The sequence below is a fragment of the Pteropus alecto genome, unplaced genomic scaffold, assembly GCF_000325575.1.
Source record: "Pteropus alecto unplaced genomic scaffold, ASM32557v1 scaffold40, whole genome shotgun sequence".
NCBI lineage: Eukaryota > Metazoa > Chordata > Mammalia > Chiroptera > Pteropodidae > Pteropus > Pteropus alecto.
Window position 1 is genome coordinate 687,043 of NW_006431919.1, and position 20,419 is coordinate 707,461.

Consider the following 20,419-nt stretch of genomic DNA (forward strand, 5'->3'; position numbering starts at 1 on the left):
GAGAGGGGTTTTTCCACTGCTCCATACTCACCAGTGGTGGGGCTTGAATTCCACTGACATGCTAGCTAGGCCTAATATCCCAGGGGGCCCAGGACAAGGGAGCTGGATTCCAGGCTCCTGGGTGGCTCATGACACCAAAAAAGGTTTCAGCAAGGAGGCGCGTGCTTAATAACCTCAATCCAAGACCTGTGGGTATATGGCTGCCATGCCACCTCAAATGGCTCCAATGGCGTGTACCCTGAGATTGGCTGGGGTGGATCCCTCCCCACCCTCTGCTCCCGGGATGACTATGTCGGAGAGATACATCCTAGCTCTTGGGGTCCTGACGAAGGTGGCAGACAGACAGACAGGTAGAATCACACTATCTAGGTGTCCTGGGCTCTGGCTTTACCTTGATGGGACTCTGACACTGGTGACAGAATATTCCCCAGCTTCAAACGCCCAAAGCTCCTGAGGGCTGGGCTGGGTGTGCTACCGAGGTTACAAAGAAGCGTCGTGGGACTGAGGCGTGAGGTTGGCTTTGGTATTTTATTGTGTATTCAAAATTCAGTTACTAGTTTTACGACTTAAGATTTCCCTCTTTATATAATTTATACAAACATGTACAGAATGCACAAATATAAACATATGTGTAATTTATTCATGTTTATCAATAAATAGAATTTATCAATTGGAAAAAAAGACAAGTCTATACAGGCTCCTGTTTTCCCCAGAACACATTCCTGGAAACTGCATCAAAAAAGTATATTATCATAAAGCCAAGGGTTCTCTTCATAGAAACAAATTAGAACTGAGGATTCTAGTACCTTCAAAGCTTTAAGCTTCCAGTAAATCATAGGCATAACTAACAATTTCATAACCAAAGATAACAACCATCATTAAAATGTATAACCCTTTGAAATTATGTAATTAAGTTCCATGTTCTATATAACAGGCCACACATGTACTTTACATGTCGATTACACAAAGGGACTCAGTGCGTTATAACCTATACATGTGGCCCCACTGGTAATTCTACTTTATTAAAATGTAAACAAAATTAAAGTGTTAGCTAAATATCATTAAACTATAACCAACAATCATTTATAAAGACTATCAGATTAGGAAAAATCTCGAAAGTTATCTGGTTCAGTATCTTAGCAGACTCATAACACTCTTGTCAGCTGCTCAAAATAAAATTTGGTCCATATTTGAGGTTATTTTCATAGAATTTATATATCTATGTTGAATTTATAGGGTGGGGATAATTTTGAGAACCCTTTTCCTCCAAATAAATGATTTCATGGCAAAAAAGGCATTTGAATTTATTCCATGCGACTTTGAAGTTACAGGAAGTTAGGCTTATTCTTACCAAAATTAGTCCCTATCTCTCTCCGCCCACTCCTTCATTTCGAGAATAAAAAAATCCCTTCAAATGAGAAGGTTTGTGACATATAAATTTGCAGTGTTGTGTGTGTTGCACAACCTGGAGTAACCAAATGAGGAGGGGTGGACCTAGAAGACTGGACCCCCCAAAAAAGGTGCCCCTTCAGTACTATTTTTCAACATACGAAGCTCAGTCTCTAAACTGGTTCACCTCTTGGCAAAGAAATTCTTAGTCCTTGAGAGCTCAGGAGCATCCAAAGTAATGATAAACATACAGAAGGGCATTTTATGATTTACAGAATGTTTTCACGAAAATCATTTATCGCCACAACAACTTTGTGAAGTAGGCAGGAGAGATTCTCGGAGGCCAGAGAGGTCTGGCTATTAGTTCTGAGTCACACAGTAAGTCAGCACTATTGATTCGGTGCGTGTGCTGCTCCTCTGCGGCCCCCATCCTTACCGCGTGCTCATGGAGGCGGTGGGAAGCGTGGGTAGCCATCAGAGCAGATCATTTGCATCTCACCTCCAGGTTCAGGGCCTTGGGTCTCAGAACCCTGCTGTCCCCACCTTTGTATTAGAAAAGGATCATCCTCGAAATGGTGGTTGCCTCAATCTAGTAAGCCCTAATCTAGTAACGATGGAGGACAGAGACTTGAAAAAGCAAAGGCGGTTGGTCCAGCCAGAGCGAGGGCGCCAGGTAGGACTTAAATAAACTTTCTTCATCATTGACTAGCATAGATCCCCAGTGATTCTGCTCCACTGACCAGTGAGAGTCCCAGCCTTACATGAAGCACTTTGACATGCTGTAATATTTCTCAACGGCATTCAAGAGTTCTAAATAACATTTCTCTTTAGAGACCTTTTCCCCTTCCCTAAGGCATGACTTTCTCCCCAGTAAAATTAAGTCTTCACAGGACAGAGGATTTTCTTTTGGCATTTGGATGGTTTTGGGGCAATCTTCTTTTCCTCATTCCAAAGTCTTTTTCTTGTCCGTTTGGTTCCAGAACTAAAGTAAACATCGACAGAAATGATAGCTGAACACTTCTTAAGGAGCGGGAACAAAGCGAGTATAACAAAGTCCTGAGATGCTATCAAATCACAGCCAAGATCAAAGTGAAAACCTCCTATGGCTCTGCGATATGATGGCATTTACCTCTCTGGGATCTCCATTCAGGGCAACTTGCAAGAGCCATGGACTCAACTTTGGATGAAAGACATCCAGGTTAATTTGAAGGGCAAAGCTGGCAAGGTCAAGGGTCTAGAAGGCCCAAACGAGGCATCTAGTTTCTGTGAAACAGTCAAAAGGCAGGCCGGCCATGGCTTTTCGAGGTAGCAGACGGCTGCGACAGCATTTCATTGTCCTAGAAACGAAGAGAGATCTTAGAGACCCCCTTGTCCAAACTTCAGTTGACAGATATAGAAAATAAGGTCCAGGGAGGGAAGGGCCTGATCGAGACCTCACAGCATGTTAGGAGCAGAGCCAGAGCTGGAATTAGCGTCCTCCAACTTTAAGTCAGGTGCTGTTTTTCTGCCCGGCACTGCTTGGTCCTGCCTGCTCCACCTGGGGGATCGCAGTGAGTGACAGGTGTCGGCAGTAGGAGCTCCCAACAGTTCTCTTCTTTGGTAGCAATAGGCCAGATTCCAGGGTTGTAAATTGGTACCATGGACTTCAGCACAGGCTTGTGGGAAAGATTCCAAAGTCTTTTAATAAACACGACGAGACCGCCGGCCCTGCCCAAGGCTCCTCAGAAGATGCTGCTCTAGTTCGAGAGGAAGGCGGGCAGCTCGGAGCCCGGGGCCCTGAGGCCACAGCACTCGGGGGAAACTGTCTGCTCTGCTCTCCTCCAAGGTCACGACAGAGACCATTTTCCTCAGGTAGATCTTTGCCCCAGTTTCTTCCATGGTGAATAAATGGAGCGTATCCTGCAGGGAGAGACTGACACCGGACACGAGGAAGAGCAAACGGAAGCTGTGACTGACATGGGGACGGGCTGGGAGGACACGCATTTGGACCCAGACACCGGGAGGAATGTGTACTAGTGTCCGGCACAGAACGGGACAGAGATGAGATAGTGAGTGATTTGAAAATGGCTGAGACGGATGTGAACAAGCAAGACAAGTGTGCTTCTGGAATGCGACTCTGACTGAGACAGGCACAGGGAGGATGCGTCTTGACAGTGTCTGCGAGCGGGCACAGCAAAGAGGCATATTTAGAGACATCAGTGACTGAGATAGGACACAGTGAGCCATCGTGTTTGGAACACGAGTGAGACCAACCAGGCGCAGTGAGGGGAGGAGCGGGGACAACAGTGTGAGGCAAGGGCGACATGCCAGGAAGAGGGAGTTCTGGGAAATGAAAACAATCCCTTCATGAGGAGATCTCTGGAGGAGAGCCCCCAGTGAACGAGGGGGCCGTCCTGTCCCCTGACGCCCTCAAACGCCGCCTGCTGGAATCCCAGAGGAAAAGCCCGGTGGGCATGGGGTGACTGCCCCGATGGACGGATGGACGGACGGACGGACGGACGGACGGAACGCTCGCGTGAAGAGAATACCAGGTGCAGTCACGCACAAGCAGCAGCTTAGGACCCGGCCCTCTCTCAGAGGATGGTTGTCTTCTGAGTCACTGCCCCAGAGGCCTAAGTGTCACTGGGCTGAGCAGCCACCAGAGAAGTTGCCGGGGGGTGGCACTGACTCTCCCATTGGCCACCACACTCCACTGCATCCCTGGAGAGGGGAGAAGATCACAGAATCTCAGAGCTGGAATGGATGTCACAGAGGAGCTCGGACGAGCGCCCACCTAGTGCAGGAAAGCCCCTGTGCAATGCAGGGTGGTGGCTGCTTCGCCCCTACTTAGGAATCGCCAGTGATCAGCCAGGCCATGTTATTTTTGAGCAACTTTACTGAAAGAGTTTGTTATTGTTATTAGAAAGAGCTTGTTAACGTTCAGCCAAAATCTGCCTTCTCGGTGGAACGGCTATGCCCTCCAGGCCCACTTAAAATTCTTCCCTCTACTAATTATATCCTCCAAGTTTTCTCTCTCCAGGCTACACATTCCCATTTTCTTTAATAGTTCATTATATATTATGGTTTCCAGATTGTTGCCTGTACTGGGCACTGTCCTCTGAACGCAATCCTTATTATGATTCTCTCAAAACAGAGTAGCAGGAAAGAGCACAAATCTACACAGTGAGCCTGACATATCATGCACTCTTCATCATCGGTTTAGTTTATTTCTATGAATATGGTCAACATTAAGTGCACTCTGACAATGGCAATATGCTACAGGCTTATATCGAGTTTGTTGCCAACTTGTATCTTTTTGATACAAACAGTTGTCAGTTCCTGTGGTTCTTCATTACATCTGTGCAGTTTATGTTTGAGCTAAACTACAAGACGTGATATTAGTCTCAGTTAAATTTCATTTTACTGGTTTGCGATCATTTTAGCTAATCGAGAGCATTCTAAATCATAACAATGTCAACATTCAAGATGTAATTATTTAGTACCAAGTAGAACTGGACTTTAAGGATTTCACAAGCACGTAGGAAGTTCAGATAATCTATTGCTACCTAGATCTTTCAGTTTAGCATCATCTGCCTTTTAGGTCTTCAGTCAAGATTTAAAAAAACTTTATCAGGGTAGGGCTAAAATAGAGAATTATGGTGCACCATGACAGACTACCTACCCAGCGAACAGGTAACACACAGTGTACCTGAGCATGGACCTACCCATGGAAGGTTTTGTTCAATGCTTTGCTGAAAAGCCTCGCCAAGCAGTACGTCTGTCCTAATAAATGATTATATTACTTGGCCTGAATTATTTTTTTAACGAAACAACATCGACTCTTGCTCACAAATGATTCTCTCTCTTGAAACAGGGTAGTAGGAAAGAGCACAAATCTACACAATGAGCCTGACATATAATGCACTTGTTATAATTGTCTTAGAATTTCGGTAAGGTCTATTTCAAGCTATGAGTCTGTAGTTTCTGGAGTCTAGCGTTGGTCTTGATTTAAGAACTGGACCAATATTTACTGGTCTCCAGGCTGCCTTCATTTTCCTAGTCCTCGAAAGAGCTCCAGTCAGAGGTCTTATCGATCAGTTCCTTTAATCCCCAAAATACTACATCTTGGCTCAGAGACAGTTAAATGTTTCCCATCAATTCTGGACAGCAACTTTCTCCTTATAATGTTATCTTAACCCCCCCTCCCCCACATTTAGAAGACTAATCTTATTGCAGCAAAATATGCAAGATTTCGTTCTCACATCATGAGCTCTAACTATTTCTGGATTTGTTACTTGCTCTGAACAGAGCTTTTGATCTATCTCTGGTTATAACATTCCTTCCTCCAGATTATCCACGTGACTTTTTCCAGTATAAACTCTAGATAACTTGAGATGTGGCCTTATGATTTGACATACCCCCCATGACATTTCATCCATCTTATTCACTGAATATATTAAAAGAAAAAAAAATGAATACAAAGGAAGCAAGGAAGGAAGGGTTTCTCATCTTTCATTGGCCAAATTCCCCTCATGTCATACTTATTATCATTACTAGCAACAGTAAAAACCACCACCTGTTAGGGCAGCACCTGTCTTCCAGGCACTGGGCTAACTGTGTTATATGCATTAATTCATGCATTTTATATCCATTTAACAGACAAGAAAACTGAGTTTCAGAGAGTTTTAATCATTTGTCCAAGTTTACTCAGTTAATACATGGCAGGATCGGACCTTACATTTAGGTCATTTTTGATACCAAAGTCTGTGCGATTAATTGTCCTGATATACTGTCCTTTATCATCATTTTGAGAACTACCACTGCTAAGTCCAGCGTTCAAGTGCTGCTGTCTCTAACATTTCCTCATCCCACTGTGATGGACTCCAGGGTAAAAGGGATATGTGCAGGAGAGCACGTTTTATTTGTTCTACTTATGAGAAGACCCCAGTGTGGTGTGGTCCCCCCTTTACATGAAACACTGCAACTGGGTCATTAACACAGGACTCTTCTGCCCACTGAAGGAGAATCTTTGCCATGCGGCGTGTATATTTTCTGTGATGCAGAACAGGGAGACTAGGTGGAAAAAGAAAAAAATCCTACAGAAACAGGAGGAAAGTGGGGAAGGCAGAGTCCGAAAGAAAGAAAGGCGAGGTGAATACACATAACGAAGAGTGAGGAGGGAGGATGGAAGACAAGGCAGGAAGACAGAGCTAAAGGAAGCCGCAGGGCTGGGTGTGTGGAAGGCTCCAGAGCTATTGGGGAGACTGGAGGAGGTCCTTTGAGAGGTGTTTCCAAAAGGTTATGGTGGCTCTCTCACGCCATCTTTCCAGGACTCACATAAAGATTGAGATGACTGTGAAATTGACATTGGATGCCTGGTGTCATATACATATATGTATAGTTAGAGGCTGGACCCTTGTCCTTCTTCCTCCACGACTCCTCTCTTCGGTAAGGGCTATAATGATGTATCCTAACTCCATGGAGGACTCACAACCAACTCCCTCTTTGCAGGGCGAATGAGAACTTGAGAATAATGACAGGGCGATCTTGCATCCTGGTTGGCCCGAGTCAGTCTCATTTTCCGCTACCGTACTGATCTAAGTGTTAACAGTGAACCATTTAAAGTTGTCTGCCTTTTAAATCTTCATTCAAGATACAAAATGATGGTGCAATATGCCGCACCCCGAGATACCTCCTTCCTGTGCAATATATCACACTCAGTGGACATAGCTTTCACACTCAGCCCTTTTCACCTTCAACTACAAGGTCGCCCTGCTAACTCAACAAAGGAAGCGGCTGAGTGCAGCAGTGTGAGCAGTCAACCAGGAGACAGGGACCTGGGTTCTAGTGTTTTTTTCGGCCTCCATCCATGCGTGACCCTTATGCCTTAGTCTCTTCCCCGTGCCTCAGTTTCCCATTTTTTAAGTGAGGAGGAGGATTATCTATAAGATCCTCTGCAGCTCTGACATTCTGAGTCTATGAGTAGCAGAGATGGTGGGTGACAGATACAAACCTTCTGATTGGGCACCAGCTGTGTGTAGGACTGTTCTCTAAAGCTGTGGGTAATTGCTTCAAATTTGGCTTTTAATATTCTATTGTTAGTATCTTATACTTTGTATTCTGTGTGAAGCGAAGAGGTTTCACTGGAAACATAAGGGGGGGTAATTTTTGGATTTGTATTAAAGAATGTGGAAGACCTCAATTTCTGAATCTGTGTAATTACATTGCAAAACTGTTACACGTTTCTGGGTAGGATGGGATAGGAGGGGGCCGAGATGCCACAACTTAACATGCAGCGAGATCACAACTGTCTCTCCCCAAACATATGCTTCATCAGAAACATTGGCAAAGTCGCTCAAAACCCCTGATGCAAAACATCATTAAAAAAAAAAAATTCTCCGATAGTTAACAGAAGCTTTTTTTTTTTAAAAAAAAATGCAGTTTCTTGTTTTAATAGTTTTTGTAAAAATCCTCTATAATCCATGAAGCATTTTTATATCTTTTTGCACATTAAATGTTCAGCACAAATCTTTAAGGAAGGAGGGCATGGAGCATTATTTCCGTTTTAGAAGAGCAAGAAGGTCAACGCAGGGGCATGGATGGACCGATGGGTGGTGGTGCATCCAGTGCTGTAAATCCAGCATTCTGCCTCCCAACCCGGGAATTCTGCCCATTGGGAAACATGGAAATCATTTGTGTGGTGGGAAGAGTTTCGTGATGAAGTTTAATATTAACAGTTGATGAAATAAACGTACAATTACCCGTGTTCCAGAAGAATGAGAAGGAAGAGCTGAAGGAGGGGAGGAGGAAAAAAGCTAAGTCAGCTAAGCCATCTTTCACAAAGTGGTCCAGAGACTGTGTGTGTCAGAATTATCTTAGGTGCCTATAACAAAGACAGATTTTCAGGATCCACACCAGACCCCTGACAGCAGGGTAAGAGGGCAGAGGGCAAAGGAGAGAGCAAAAGTTTGCATTTTTAAACTATTCACAGGTGATTCTTATGCACATGGGAGAATGAGATTCCCTGAGGAGGTGGTATCCAATGATTCTATTCATACTTGAGGCAGAACTTAGATCCAGAGACTTAAGTAGCAGTGAAGAGAAAGTGCAGGAGAGTGGGAAGGGCCAGAGAGGGAAGTATAAAGCATTCCGTGGTGCTCCACAAGGGATCAGAAAGGAAGCACTAAATGCACGTGGATAGTGCATTTTAGCGAAGTGGACAAGGGGATATTTATTGTTTTTTTATGACACTGATGATAAAGAAATGAGAAGAGACTTGGTGATGAATCGAGACTATGAGAAGGCAAAAAATGTAAAGCGAAGCTCGAGTAATTTAGTTGCAGATGTTCTTCATGTGGTGAAAAAACAGAATGCTTGGGTACAACGAGCTGATAAAAACGAACTGAATTGTCTATAAACAGTGAGCCCACACACTAAGTTATCAATAAGTTACATTACTCAAAAGGCAATGCCTTAGGTCGATTTCTTTGTCTTTAACTGCACTATCAACCAGAATATAATATTGCCTCTGAAAGACTCAGTATTTCTCAAACGTGGGATGCGTTCCACAGGTGATATGCCAACTAATGTACATAGCATTAAATAATTTGAATCACAAATTATCGTGATTTAACATTTAACAGTAAGGGGATTTAACATTTCTTTCACTCTTTCTGATTATTTTATTATTTTTTAATCCTTTTTTAAGATTATGGTTTTTTAAATTTATTTTTCATTTATAGTTGACATATATTATATTAGTTTTAGCTGTACAATATAGTGATAGGACATCTATATACCTTATGGGGTGATCTTTCTGCTTATTTTAAAGAGAAAAACTCAGTTTGGTCCCTCTCTGGCTTTAACGCGTCTCTAACTCCAAACAAATGGAGAATAGGTCTCGGGGCTCAGAGTCTTTGACAAGCAATAGGATCAGGTTAAAATTTAACAATAATTTATCCAAATAATAATTTGCTTCATCTTCAGTGCATTTATTTTTAAATCATCTTCTCTACGTAGCTTTGCATTTAAGGTCATGATACAGAGTTTCTTTTACAAATATATTTATTTGGAGTAGAAATGTATTGAAAGACAAATAGTAAATCAATAATAGTATGGGCAGAATGCTGATATGGTAAAATCTGTGAAAGTAGGAAGCAAGTGACAAAAGCCCCTATCAGACAGATGAGAAAGGTGAATTGCAGAGAGCATAATGTCTTGTCAAGGACATAAAGCAACACATCCACAGGGCAGAAGCTCTGGGATCCCGGCACAGGGCTCTTTCTACTACTTTGTGCTACTTGTAGAATGAACCCCAACTAGCTGAGTAAGGACAATTTGGAATGTGTCACCTTGTGGCTTCCAACAAAATGTATTCCCAGGAGCTCTTAAGTTCCAACTCGAGCCTCAGAAATGTCCATGTTTCAACACTTCAAAATGCAAGATCAGATCGGTGTGGCTTTTCTAATTCCAGTGCACCTGCTTCCCTGATTCTCAATATGCACATATAACTAACGTCAAACCGATCTCCTTGTGAGAGTTTTTCCCAGTGTCTACCATAGTTCTTAAATGACAAAAGATTGGAACTTTGAATATTTGGGGGATCAGACTGTCTGCCTGCCTTTTCTGCTTACCTATTTCTATATGATAGAACCTAAAAATACTTAGGAGAAAATGCCTTACAAGTATGGATCCATAATGAAAACAGCCAACATTTACGGAGTGTTTATTATGTGCCAATTGCTGTGCTAAGCAAATTATGAATTATCTCATATAATTTTCACAACACTCCTATCACACAGGTCTTATTACTTGTAGGCTTTAGTTGAATGGAATGAGGCCTCGTCAGTTGCCCCAGGGAAACATCTAGGGAGAAGTGGACCCACGAACTGAACCAGGCAATCCAACTCAGAGTCCCACTGCACCAGCATCGCTAAATGTGCACCTTCCTCAAACAGGCACCCTGGACTCCTAGACGTGGCAGGCAGGAGACGCTGCCCAGGTGAGGGGAAGGTGTGTCAGGTGCATAAAAGGACTTAAGATCTCTCACAGAATGAGCCCAAGCACGCACTAAGAGAGCCCTGAGGAGGAAGTGATTCATTATTACTTGAAAACTGAGGGGATGGGGATCAGGAAAGTTCAGAGAGCACTTTTTGAAATCATGCCTCAAGGAACGAGTAGGCTTGTGCAGGGCAGGAAAGTGAGAAAGAGCATTTGAGGCAGCAGAAATAATCTCAAGGCAGGAGAATTCACTATTTATTTAGAAAAAACTGATCAATCTAGGAGTGCTTATTGCATAGGGAGTTAGGTTTGGGGAGAGTTGAAGGAAATGGCCTGGAAAACCAGACCGGGTCAGGCAAGGAGGGCTTCATATGCCCTTTACCATCTTCTCACTGCTGCTCAAGGTTATGCTGCTACAACTCAATCCAGCTGGCATTTACAGTTTAAAATCCCACATGCCCAAATGGCCTTGAATACCTGTGAAATAGTTTCTCTCTCCATGCTTATATTATACACATTGTCCCAAAGGAAAATCAGAGGTAGAAAAAAAGTTACAATTTGCAACCCTATCAAGGAAAGGTCACCCTAAAATCATCAAATATGTGAACAGCCTTGAGTACGATTCTAGAGCCCAGCCTTTTGGAAAGCCATGGTGAGCTGGACTGAACGCAGTGGAAGTTGCCTGGGATGGGCTGATTGTGGGTGTGTGTATGGGTGGTGGTGGTTTCCAAAGACAGGGCTGAAAAGTGAGATGGGAAAATCTCGAATGTGAGCTCTTTAATGGCAGACGTCTTGCCTATCTAGACCCCTGGTGTAGCCCTCACTGCCTAGAACAGTGTATGCACCATATTAGACACATAATAAAACGGTAGTAGATGAGTGAATAAATGAGAATTTGGGCTAGGAGTTCTGAGGCTTGAATTCTGATCTTTATTCTTCTGCTAATATACCAGCGTGATTTTAAGCAAATTGTCTTACATCTTGAAGTTCAATTTTCTTGTCTAAAATATTGGGTTCGGCAGTCTATTTCAGGTTATTCTTAACAAAACTTTAATAAATAACCTGATGGAAAGGCCATAGGAGACACTGGCAGGACAATTTCTGTGCATACACATACCACCACTGGAACATCTGTTTTGATCAAAGCAGTTCTACTTTTATTGTTCACAGTTCCGAGTAAGAGTCTATCAGAACAAAAGAGTTCTCCACTTGAAAAAAAAGTTTAAGAACCACTGGACTGCTCGAGCTGTTATCACATCCGGCTATAAAACTCTTGGCTTTTATGATGCTAAGATGCAGGAAGTAAAAGTTGACCAAACATTGCCAACCACGAGGGCTATGCAAACAATAGAATGTCTCGGCTTGAATAGCAATGAGCTACCCCTCATCCGGAGGAGCCAGACAGCTACCTACTAGGTAAGCTGTAGAAGAGATAACTGCGTTGGTTGGGATATTTGACCAGATCACTTCTGAAGCCCTTCCCATGCGTGAGAATCAAGAGTTCTGTATTCTTTCAAGAGTTTTCAGTTAACTAACAAGGGGCATAGTTTAGCAGTTCACAGTAAGGGCTTTGAAATCAGATAAACATGAGTTAGAATCCTGGCCCTACCACTCACCAGCTACAGGACATTGACCAAATCATTTAATCTCTGAGTCTCAGTTTCCTCATCAGCAAAATGAGAATCATCACACCTTAATATATTCCATAGAGTATATATTAAGGATCCAATGAGATGACACCTGTGAAGTACTTAGTTCAATGCCTGGTATATAAACCAGTGCTCAGTAAATGGCAGATACTAAGATGATGATGAAGGGGAAGATAGTGATATCTGGACCAGGAAACCAAATCCAAATTATTCCTAAAGTAACTAGTTATTACACATGACAATCATATATTTGTGTATATTTATCTTTGTATACATATATGGATGTATATGTATATGTGTATACATATGTGTGTGTATTCATACATACATACTCCGTTCCCCAAAGTCAGAAACTTAAAGCAGGCAATGCTAATTCACAAATATAGGAAAGAATTTCATTATACCAGCCAGCAAAGGAAATAAAATCTGAAAAGGAGAAAAGGAACGTGAGCAGGCACCAGATATATTTGTTAGGTTTATCAAAATATAGATTCGCCCATTTCTTAGAGAATAAAAAGCTCTCCAAGAGCAATTCTAACTGTGAAATATTTCTAAGAATCTTGTTAAAAATAACCTGAAATAGGCATGGAAATGAGAAAAGACAGTTCTGAAATCATTCTGTGAAAAGTAAGTTCTTAGCTCTTCGGCTGAATATAACCCAGAGCACATTCAATTGGTTTGTTTACATAACCAGAAGCCATTCACTGGGTTTCCTCACTCAAAGCTGGAAGACGATTCCCCAGAATTTAGTAGGACAACAGCTAGAACTTTCTACATCACTCCTTCACAGTTCCCCTATCTTTGCAATTAAAGTACTTTTCCTTCTCTTTCTGAACTTATTGCTCAGGAACTCTCCTGCCCCTTATCAAGAGAACATTATGATGATTTTGACGCCAAACTATTTCTTTTCAGACTCTGTTCTAATGATGAACCAGTATTTCAGAAACAGGAGTCTTGTCCTGTTGCTAACCTGTGTTCCTGATGTTTTGCCTAAAAAGATAATGATGATAACGAGAATGCAATTTATCAATAACTCAACATGTTCCAGGTCCTATATGTACAATATCTCATACAACCCTCACAACAGTCTTATGAGGCCAGAACCACCTTTATTTCCATTTTGCACAGGAAGAAACCGAGGCACCAAGAGGTCAAGTAACTTGCCTGGGATCACACAACTTCAAAGTGGCGTGACCTGAAGTCAAACTGAGGTCCATCAAATACCAAGTCCTATGCTTTTAGCCATAACACTAAACTGCTCTGCCAGTCCTCTTGTTCCTCCTAGACTGGAATCCTGCCTTGTCCTGAAGCCTGAAGTCCTGGTCCTAACTATCTCTGTGAAAAACGAAGAATATGAACACTAGACTGAGGGCATGTCTCCTTCATCCCAGCCTAGAGCTCCAACTCCCCACAAATCATTAAAGAGTAATTCTGTTCATCTTCAGGCTTCAAGCAACAGAAATTTATCCTGCTAACTGGATACGACAATATTTTCTTCAAACAGAATCTCAGGCATCAAATCAGCTCTGTACCTCCAAACATCTGTAGAGGTTGGGGATGTAGTGTTTCCTTAGGTATGTCTAAATTTTCTACCAGCCAGATGGCCAGAAGAAACATAAAGCAAAACAGAATGGACCCTGAAATTGACAATAGCGCCTCTGCCACATTTCTTCCCACTGGTAATCTTTCCAGAAGATCTCCAGCTTCAACCAAACAAAACGTTATGCTGGCTGAAGTAGGTTTTGTACTATTCACTCCCTCTTCCCTGTCCTTCCCCCTTCCCCCCTCCCACCCCACCTCCCCCCCTTCTCAATCTCTCTCCTTTAACTGCACTGTGGGAGGACTTCCGTGGCTCTGTAACACACGATCACAAAGGAAGGGTCTGAGAATATCCCCTTCAGTCCCCCACCCCTTCCTCAGAAATGTTGACTAATGATCAGTCAATGCTCCCAGTGACTGATGGTCAATCAACACTTCTAAGTGACTGGTGATCATCTGACTTTCTCCTTCGACTTTCTTAGGAACTCCCTGGGAAGACAGTCCAGTCCACTGTGTACTAAAATAGGTGTTGTTAAAACCTCGATCCTTTGTCCCTGCCTCTCTCCCTTGGGACCATGCAGACCAAGTAAGGTCCCTCTTGCCCATAACAAACCTTAGATAAATAAAAACAATGCTTATGACCTGAGTCTTCTTTAACCTCTAAGCTCAGTAGCACCAGTTCCTTACATTGTTCTTCATATGTCGTGAATTCCACAAAGAAAATCATGCTGTTTTCCCTCTTCTGGACACACTCTAGTTTGTCGACATTCAGTAGAAGAAGAGACTTTACCTCTTCTATGGGCCACGGACCTGAATCATTGCTCTGCAGACCACACACTCATTTACACGGGGGTGTGGTTTTCGGGTGGCTCTCTAAGTGTGCTTTGGAGGCGATTCCTTCCTGAACAGCTGCTCTGACTAAATTGGGAGGGCTGCGTCCCTGCCAAGTACACACTGTAAGAGAACAAGCTCATAGAGCCTGCCTTGTGGAAACGGCTTATCTGCAAGGTTACCGCTGGCATGCTAACCACAGAGATTCAGGGCCCTTCCTCCCAGAAACAACAGCAATTTCCTTCTAGGGTTCGCCTCCCCTCTTATCTTGTCTTGGGAATGGATGTGGATTAAGAGGGCCCAATGGTGCAGGAGCTGCACTGAAGTGGGCAGATAAAAGCAACCGCACCTCCTGGCATTGTTAAAAGATCTCTCCCGCTGTCCGCTAGCAGAGAATTAGTTTAAAGCAGGGTTTCTCAACCTCGGCATTATTTTGAATTTTGGGGCCAGACAATTGTGTGTGTGTGTGTGTGTGTGTGTGTGTGTGTGTGTGTTTAGGGGTGGCGTCCAGTGCATTGTTGGATGTTTAGCCCCATCCCTGACTTCTATCACTGGATGCTAGTAGCATCCACCAGTCGTGACAACCAAAAATGCCTCCAGACATTGCAAAAGGTGCCCTGGTAAACAAAACAGTCCCCAACTGAGAATTACTAGTTTAAACCCACGCTATCTCTGTAGTTTAAGACACGGAGCTAGAACTCAACTTGAAGCTGTATCTACTTCAACTTCCTCATTTATTGGTCTGAGAGAGGTGATGACTGGTTGACGATCAGTAAGAGATTAGAAGACAGGTTTCCTGCTTTCCACTGCATCGGTGGTTCTCAATCCTGCTGCACATTAGAGCTCCTAAAACATATGCATTTCTGGTCCCCACCTGGACCAATTAAAATAGAATCTCTACATGTGGAACCTAGGCTCAGGTATTATTTAAGAGCCCCTGGATGACTTTATTGAGGAGCCAGGGCCAAGGGCCAGAGAATCACACAACACTGTCTCTGTTCTGGACGTTGGATAAACAACCTTGGATATCTCTGAGCTGAGTGCTGTTTGAAGGCTTGCCCTGCAGGGTGGCATGCACAGTCCCTCTGTATTGTGGGCACCAATCTCTGAGAGCTGGTACACCGAACCCGAACACCCTCACAACAGGTGCACCTGCACAGTCAGAGGGGGAAAATATACACAGAATATACCCAACTTGTTTGATATAGTTAGCATGTTTTATGTTGGGTCAAAGAAATGCCTACAGGTAATTTAAAAGCCAGAAGGCATGTTCAAAATAACAATCCCAACTGTTCAGCACAGGGCATGATGTACCCAGGAAACAAGTCTTGTCTCATGTTGCTTAAACAATTATTTATACACAGTTTGATTAATTTAACTTAGTTCATTTCTGGCTTTTCTTCTAGCACAGGGAACTCTGCTTCTTGTTTAAGGAGCAGTGTTTAGACCAGAGAGATTTCTATTGACTCATTTCTTAAGAAATGCTTATCAGGAAGCTGAGAAAATAACTGGAAAAGGTTGTTTAACCAAGATATGACTGATGTTACATATACAATTTAATAACAGCAATTATAGCAGCTTCCATTTCTTGAGTGCTTTTTGTGTAACAGGATCTGGGCTCAGCTTTGCACCTGTTATATCATATTTAACCTTAATGAAAGTCCTAGGAGATGGGTTCTAATATTATTCCCACTTTACAGGAGGAAACAGAGACTCAGAGATTTTGGTCACATGCTAAAGATTATAACAATAGTAAATGACAGATCGCAGACAGGACAGAAACCCAGGTGTGTCAGACCCCAGCACCTACAGCCATTATGCTACACTGAACGGGTTGTCCCTTCGGTTACATACTAAAGTTCACTTTCCCCTAAATCGGAGGCAGGAAATTTCCTTGACAATATGTCTCAGTGGAGGGGATAATGTTTAGATCTCGGCACTGTTGCCCAGAAGTGAGCATCCTGGAGACCAACTTAAGCCACTTGATTTCCAAACTTTCACAGGTGCAAACAGCACTAACTTTTCTAATCCTGAGTATTTGGTGAGTCAACTAGAGGTCTCCTGATGTTGTTATTCTCACTGTTTTCCTGGAATGATATCAATAAGAATGATGTTTTCTTAGAGGCTGCTTTAGGTTGGGATTGGGGCAGGACTGGGGATAGGACCAGCTTCATGGTTGTGTGACCAGGGCAATCACACAGGAAACCAGAGCTTGGTTTAATGCTCTGCTTGCTGCCATCCTGAAATTCTTGATAACTTTATCTTTGAAATTGTGAAATCTAAAGGAAGGATAGAGCATGCCCGTGAGCAGAGGTGATCTATGCACTATGTTCCTTGCTGCCCCATCACGTTGGTGATGCCCCGTGAGCACAAAATTCTGGTAGACTCACCATGCCCAGGTCAGAAGACTCAAAGCAATAACAAGATAAACACATTATACATATGAAGCATTTTCCCTTCTTCCATCATCTCCTTCGACAGCTTCTATACCATGCTTACTTTGTATTTTCTTTGAGTCTTGCTGAATCCCATGGATCCACCAGAATTCTGTGCCAACGTTTCATATCAACACACTTATGACGTAGTAACTGGGCTGCTGACAGCCCTGAGAGGCTACATTTTCTATTTGATCCAGAACTTGCCAAAAGCAGAAGAAAGGCTGTGATGTTCTAAGGAACAAGAACCACCGAGGAACCCTCTCAAGTTTTTTCTCACTCGTGTTGCTTCCCTGTATTAGTCAAGCCCTTAGGCTAAAACTACTGACAAAGAGAGCGTAAGAGAGCAACCACGGTTTCTTCCACTGTCTTTCTTTACTCATCAGTAACCTGAAGGTAGAGTGTCAGTAGAATAGTATCAAGAAATGGAATAAAAACAGTTGTATTAGTTTTGTGCGCTGCCTGGTGAAAACAAATATATAAGCATGTCTGAACTACAAATTTTAGGCAATTCGTGGCATTTTGGAGATTTTATATTTAACACTTTTACATTTGCATTTAAAACTGGCATTGTACAACATAAAGATGAATAATAAATTTATGCTAATAATTTTAAAGTATATTTTATTTTCTACTAGAGAAAAGGTAAATAACAAATAAATATACTATGACAGGTTGAGAGAAAGACTGTGGATGAAAGAAAAAAGACTCTACATTTTAATACTTTTAACTACTTTTCCTGCCTTTTAAACAAAAAAGGCCCCACATTTTATGTTGGGCCTGCAGATTATGTAGGCCACCATGGAAGAGGATGGGGAGATAAAGCAAGGTCATCTTCATCTATCTTTGATTCACCCAGATTCAGTCTGCTTTGGTTAAAAACAATGAGGTAAATGTTGAATACAATTACAGCCTCCAAAGTTCAAGGTAAAGGCCAAAAAAGAAAAATGGCTTTTAAATGTCAAACAACTTTCTAACATTAGCAGAATCCTGTAAGGATCCAAAATAAATCAAACCTAAATTATTTCTTCATCCACAGATAATCTTCCAATCTACAGTGTGAAAACCTTTATTTAAAAGGGGAATTCTGGCATGTTGAAACTGAAAGTTGGCAATGTTTTCACAGTGAAAAAACAACTATTCCTAAATATTCAATAAATATTAAAAATGAATAAATATTTTTTAAATGGTGAAAACTTGAGTATACACTGTCCAGGTAAACAATAGGGTCTAATAAAAGCATCCATTCGTTCAACCAATAAGTATAATTAACTGAGCAATGTGCTACATCCCGGGGATCTTTTCTAAATAAAAAGGACACCTTATCTACTCTCACTACTGACTGACTGGGGAGACAGATAATAAACAAGAAAACAAAAAATAAATACAATTATAAATTCCGATTATTGTTATTCATAAAGGAAACAAAGGGCAATAACCTGGAAGAATTTTTTTCTTCTATTATTTTTTTTGTGTGTGGGAACCTTATTCTCGCTGCCTCTAACTCACTCCCAAGTTTTCTCCATCTTCGTATTTTCTTCCTTTATCCATTCCATCTATAAATCTGAATGTACTAATTAGGCATAGAAATGTCAAAGACTTACTTACATAACACAACCACTAGAATTGGTTTATTTATTATTGAGCTTTGGTTGACAGGAGTTAGTCTGAGGGAGAGCATATAATGCCTCCTTCCAGAGAGAAGTCTCGCATGGTTCCAGAGCTGTTTTGTCCAATAGAAGTTTTTATGGTGATGGCAATATTCTACATTTGTGCTCTCTAATCAGGTAGCCACTCAAAACACGTGGCTACTGAGCACTTGGAATGTAGTTAGTGGTTGCCCTATAGGACAGCACACTCTAGGAGTCTCCAACTCAATGGAAAACCTGTTTATCGGAGATTGCAGATAGATAACAGAGGGTGGTAGCTAACAGCCAAGTTAAATAGACAAGGTCTTAAGAAAGTGCTTGCAAGAGTTCTTGGCTTTCTCAGGAACTAGGTGAGTGTTCTAGGTTTGAGCAAGGAAGAGATCGAAGCTTGGCATGAGAGTAGAGACACTCATTCCCAAGGCTAAGCTTTGCATGCAATCTCTGCTTGTGTTACCTAACTTATAAATAGTCTGTTCTTGTAACATAATTATCTCTCCCATGAGAACAGAGCTTTGCAGTTAGCAAAGTGATTTCACATCCATTATCTCTTTTGATTTTCACAATGAAGTAGTGAGATAAGCAGGACAGGGATTATTTACCCAAGAAGCCAAAACTGGAATTGTCAGTGGATTCACGTAAAGAAAATCTCTCTTCTAAGGTTACTATCAGCACCCTAGTCCCTATTCTGCCTTGGATCTTACAGGCTAATCTTTAAAAAGACAGTTAAACAGAAGAGAAGCTAAGTCACCGGACAACAGACAGAAGCATTCCTCTATCCCCTTGTCAAGCCTCACGATGGTCCAGGTACTTTACTAGGCTCTGAGGATACAGCAGTGGACATGGCTGGCCAGATCCTTGGCATTTATCCAAAGGACAAAGAACTCCAGAGTCAAACCCCTAAAGAACTCAAAGACAAATCAATATGGCTTGTTCCTATCACCAGTCACCCATGTGGCCATAGTCTATATGGTTGCACTCTGCCTCCCAAATTGGGAAAGTCACTTGACTTGAAGAATGACTGAGATGATGTAAGCTTCCAAAAGAATTTTCTCTCATATTTTCCTGCCAGATGAAATTATTATTCTTTGAGAGACTCTAAAAGAACCAAAGAATTATAATATGTGTCTTAACCCTGAAGTATGATCAATGTCAGCAAACATTGGACCGTTCCAATTCACGATGGTTCTCAAAGTTTAATACGCATAAGAGTCATCTTGGTAAAAATGCCATTTTCCCTAATCTTCCCCAATTTAGTGAATGGCACTCAAGATTTTATGTTTTTACTAAGCTCCCAGATGATTCTAATGTGAGTGACCATACTTTGAAAGAAAAAATGATCAAGACAAATAAAGGCGACAAATAAAGGCTACAAATAAAGGGATGTGATTATGTTCTTCAAACCTTCAACAGTAACACATGGAGAGTAATGAAAGAAACTGGGATATTTAGATTGTAAAAGAAAAGCCTCAGAAGGGACACAGAACTAAACTGTACAGAAAGGGTGATTCCAATAAAAAAAAAAAGACGTAGCTGGATTTATCTTGCTCGTGGCAGAATTAGGGCCAGTAGGTAGAAGTCATAGTGATGGAAACTTCAACTCAATATAAGGGAGACTTTTCAACTCTAGAGCTGCCCAACCATTGAGAAGCCTCATTAAGTAGTAAGATTCTCTCATTGCAGGAATTGAAGCAGATGTTGGATGGTTATCAGTGATATTGAGGAAACTGTTGATGACAAGTGATCAGCCACTGTTAAACCTGTGCACAATTCCAGTGATACATACTATACCCCCTTATTTGCTATATGTCTCTTTCTTCATTAGGCTCTGAGATCAGTAAGACACCAAAGCTTATTCATCTTTACGTCTACTACCTCATACACCGTGCCTGACACGTTAGATAGATGCGCTGCACAAGGTAACTGTAAATCAAAGCTCAGAACCTAATAA

At 42.0% G+C, this 20,419-nt stretch overlaps 1 protein-coding gene across 5 annotated transcripts in view; it reads right to left on the reverse strand.

The window, feature by feature from the left end:
- Positions 1-20,419, reverse strand: part of HTR4 (5-hydroxytryptamine receptor 4) — a 115,684-nt gene that overhangs the window by 19,154 nt on the left and 76,111 nt on the right. Inside the window, exon 6 of one of the 5 annotated variants that reach the window (XM_015585204.1) lies at positions 2,225-2,371. The exons of 3 other annotated variants lie outside the window; for them this stretch is intronic. In XM_015585204.1, coding sequence (XP_015440690.1) covers positions 2,266-2,371 — 106 coding nt within the window. In that variant the 3' untranslated portion in view covers positions 2,225-2,265. Of the gene's footprint in view, positions 1-2,224; positions 2,372-3,881; positions 4,090-20,419 lie in introns of those variants that run through there. One more of the 5 variants, XM_006906369.1, reaches the window with a different exon arrangement.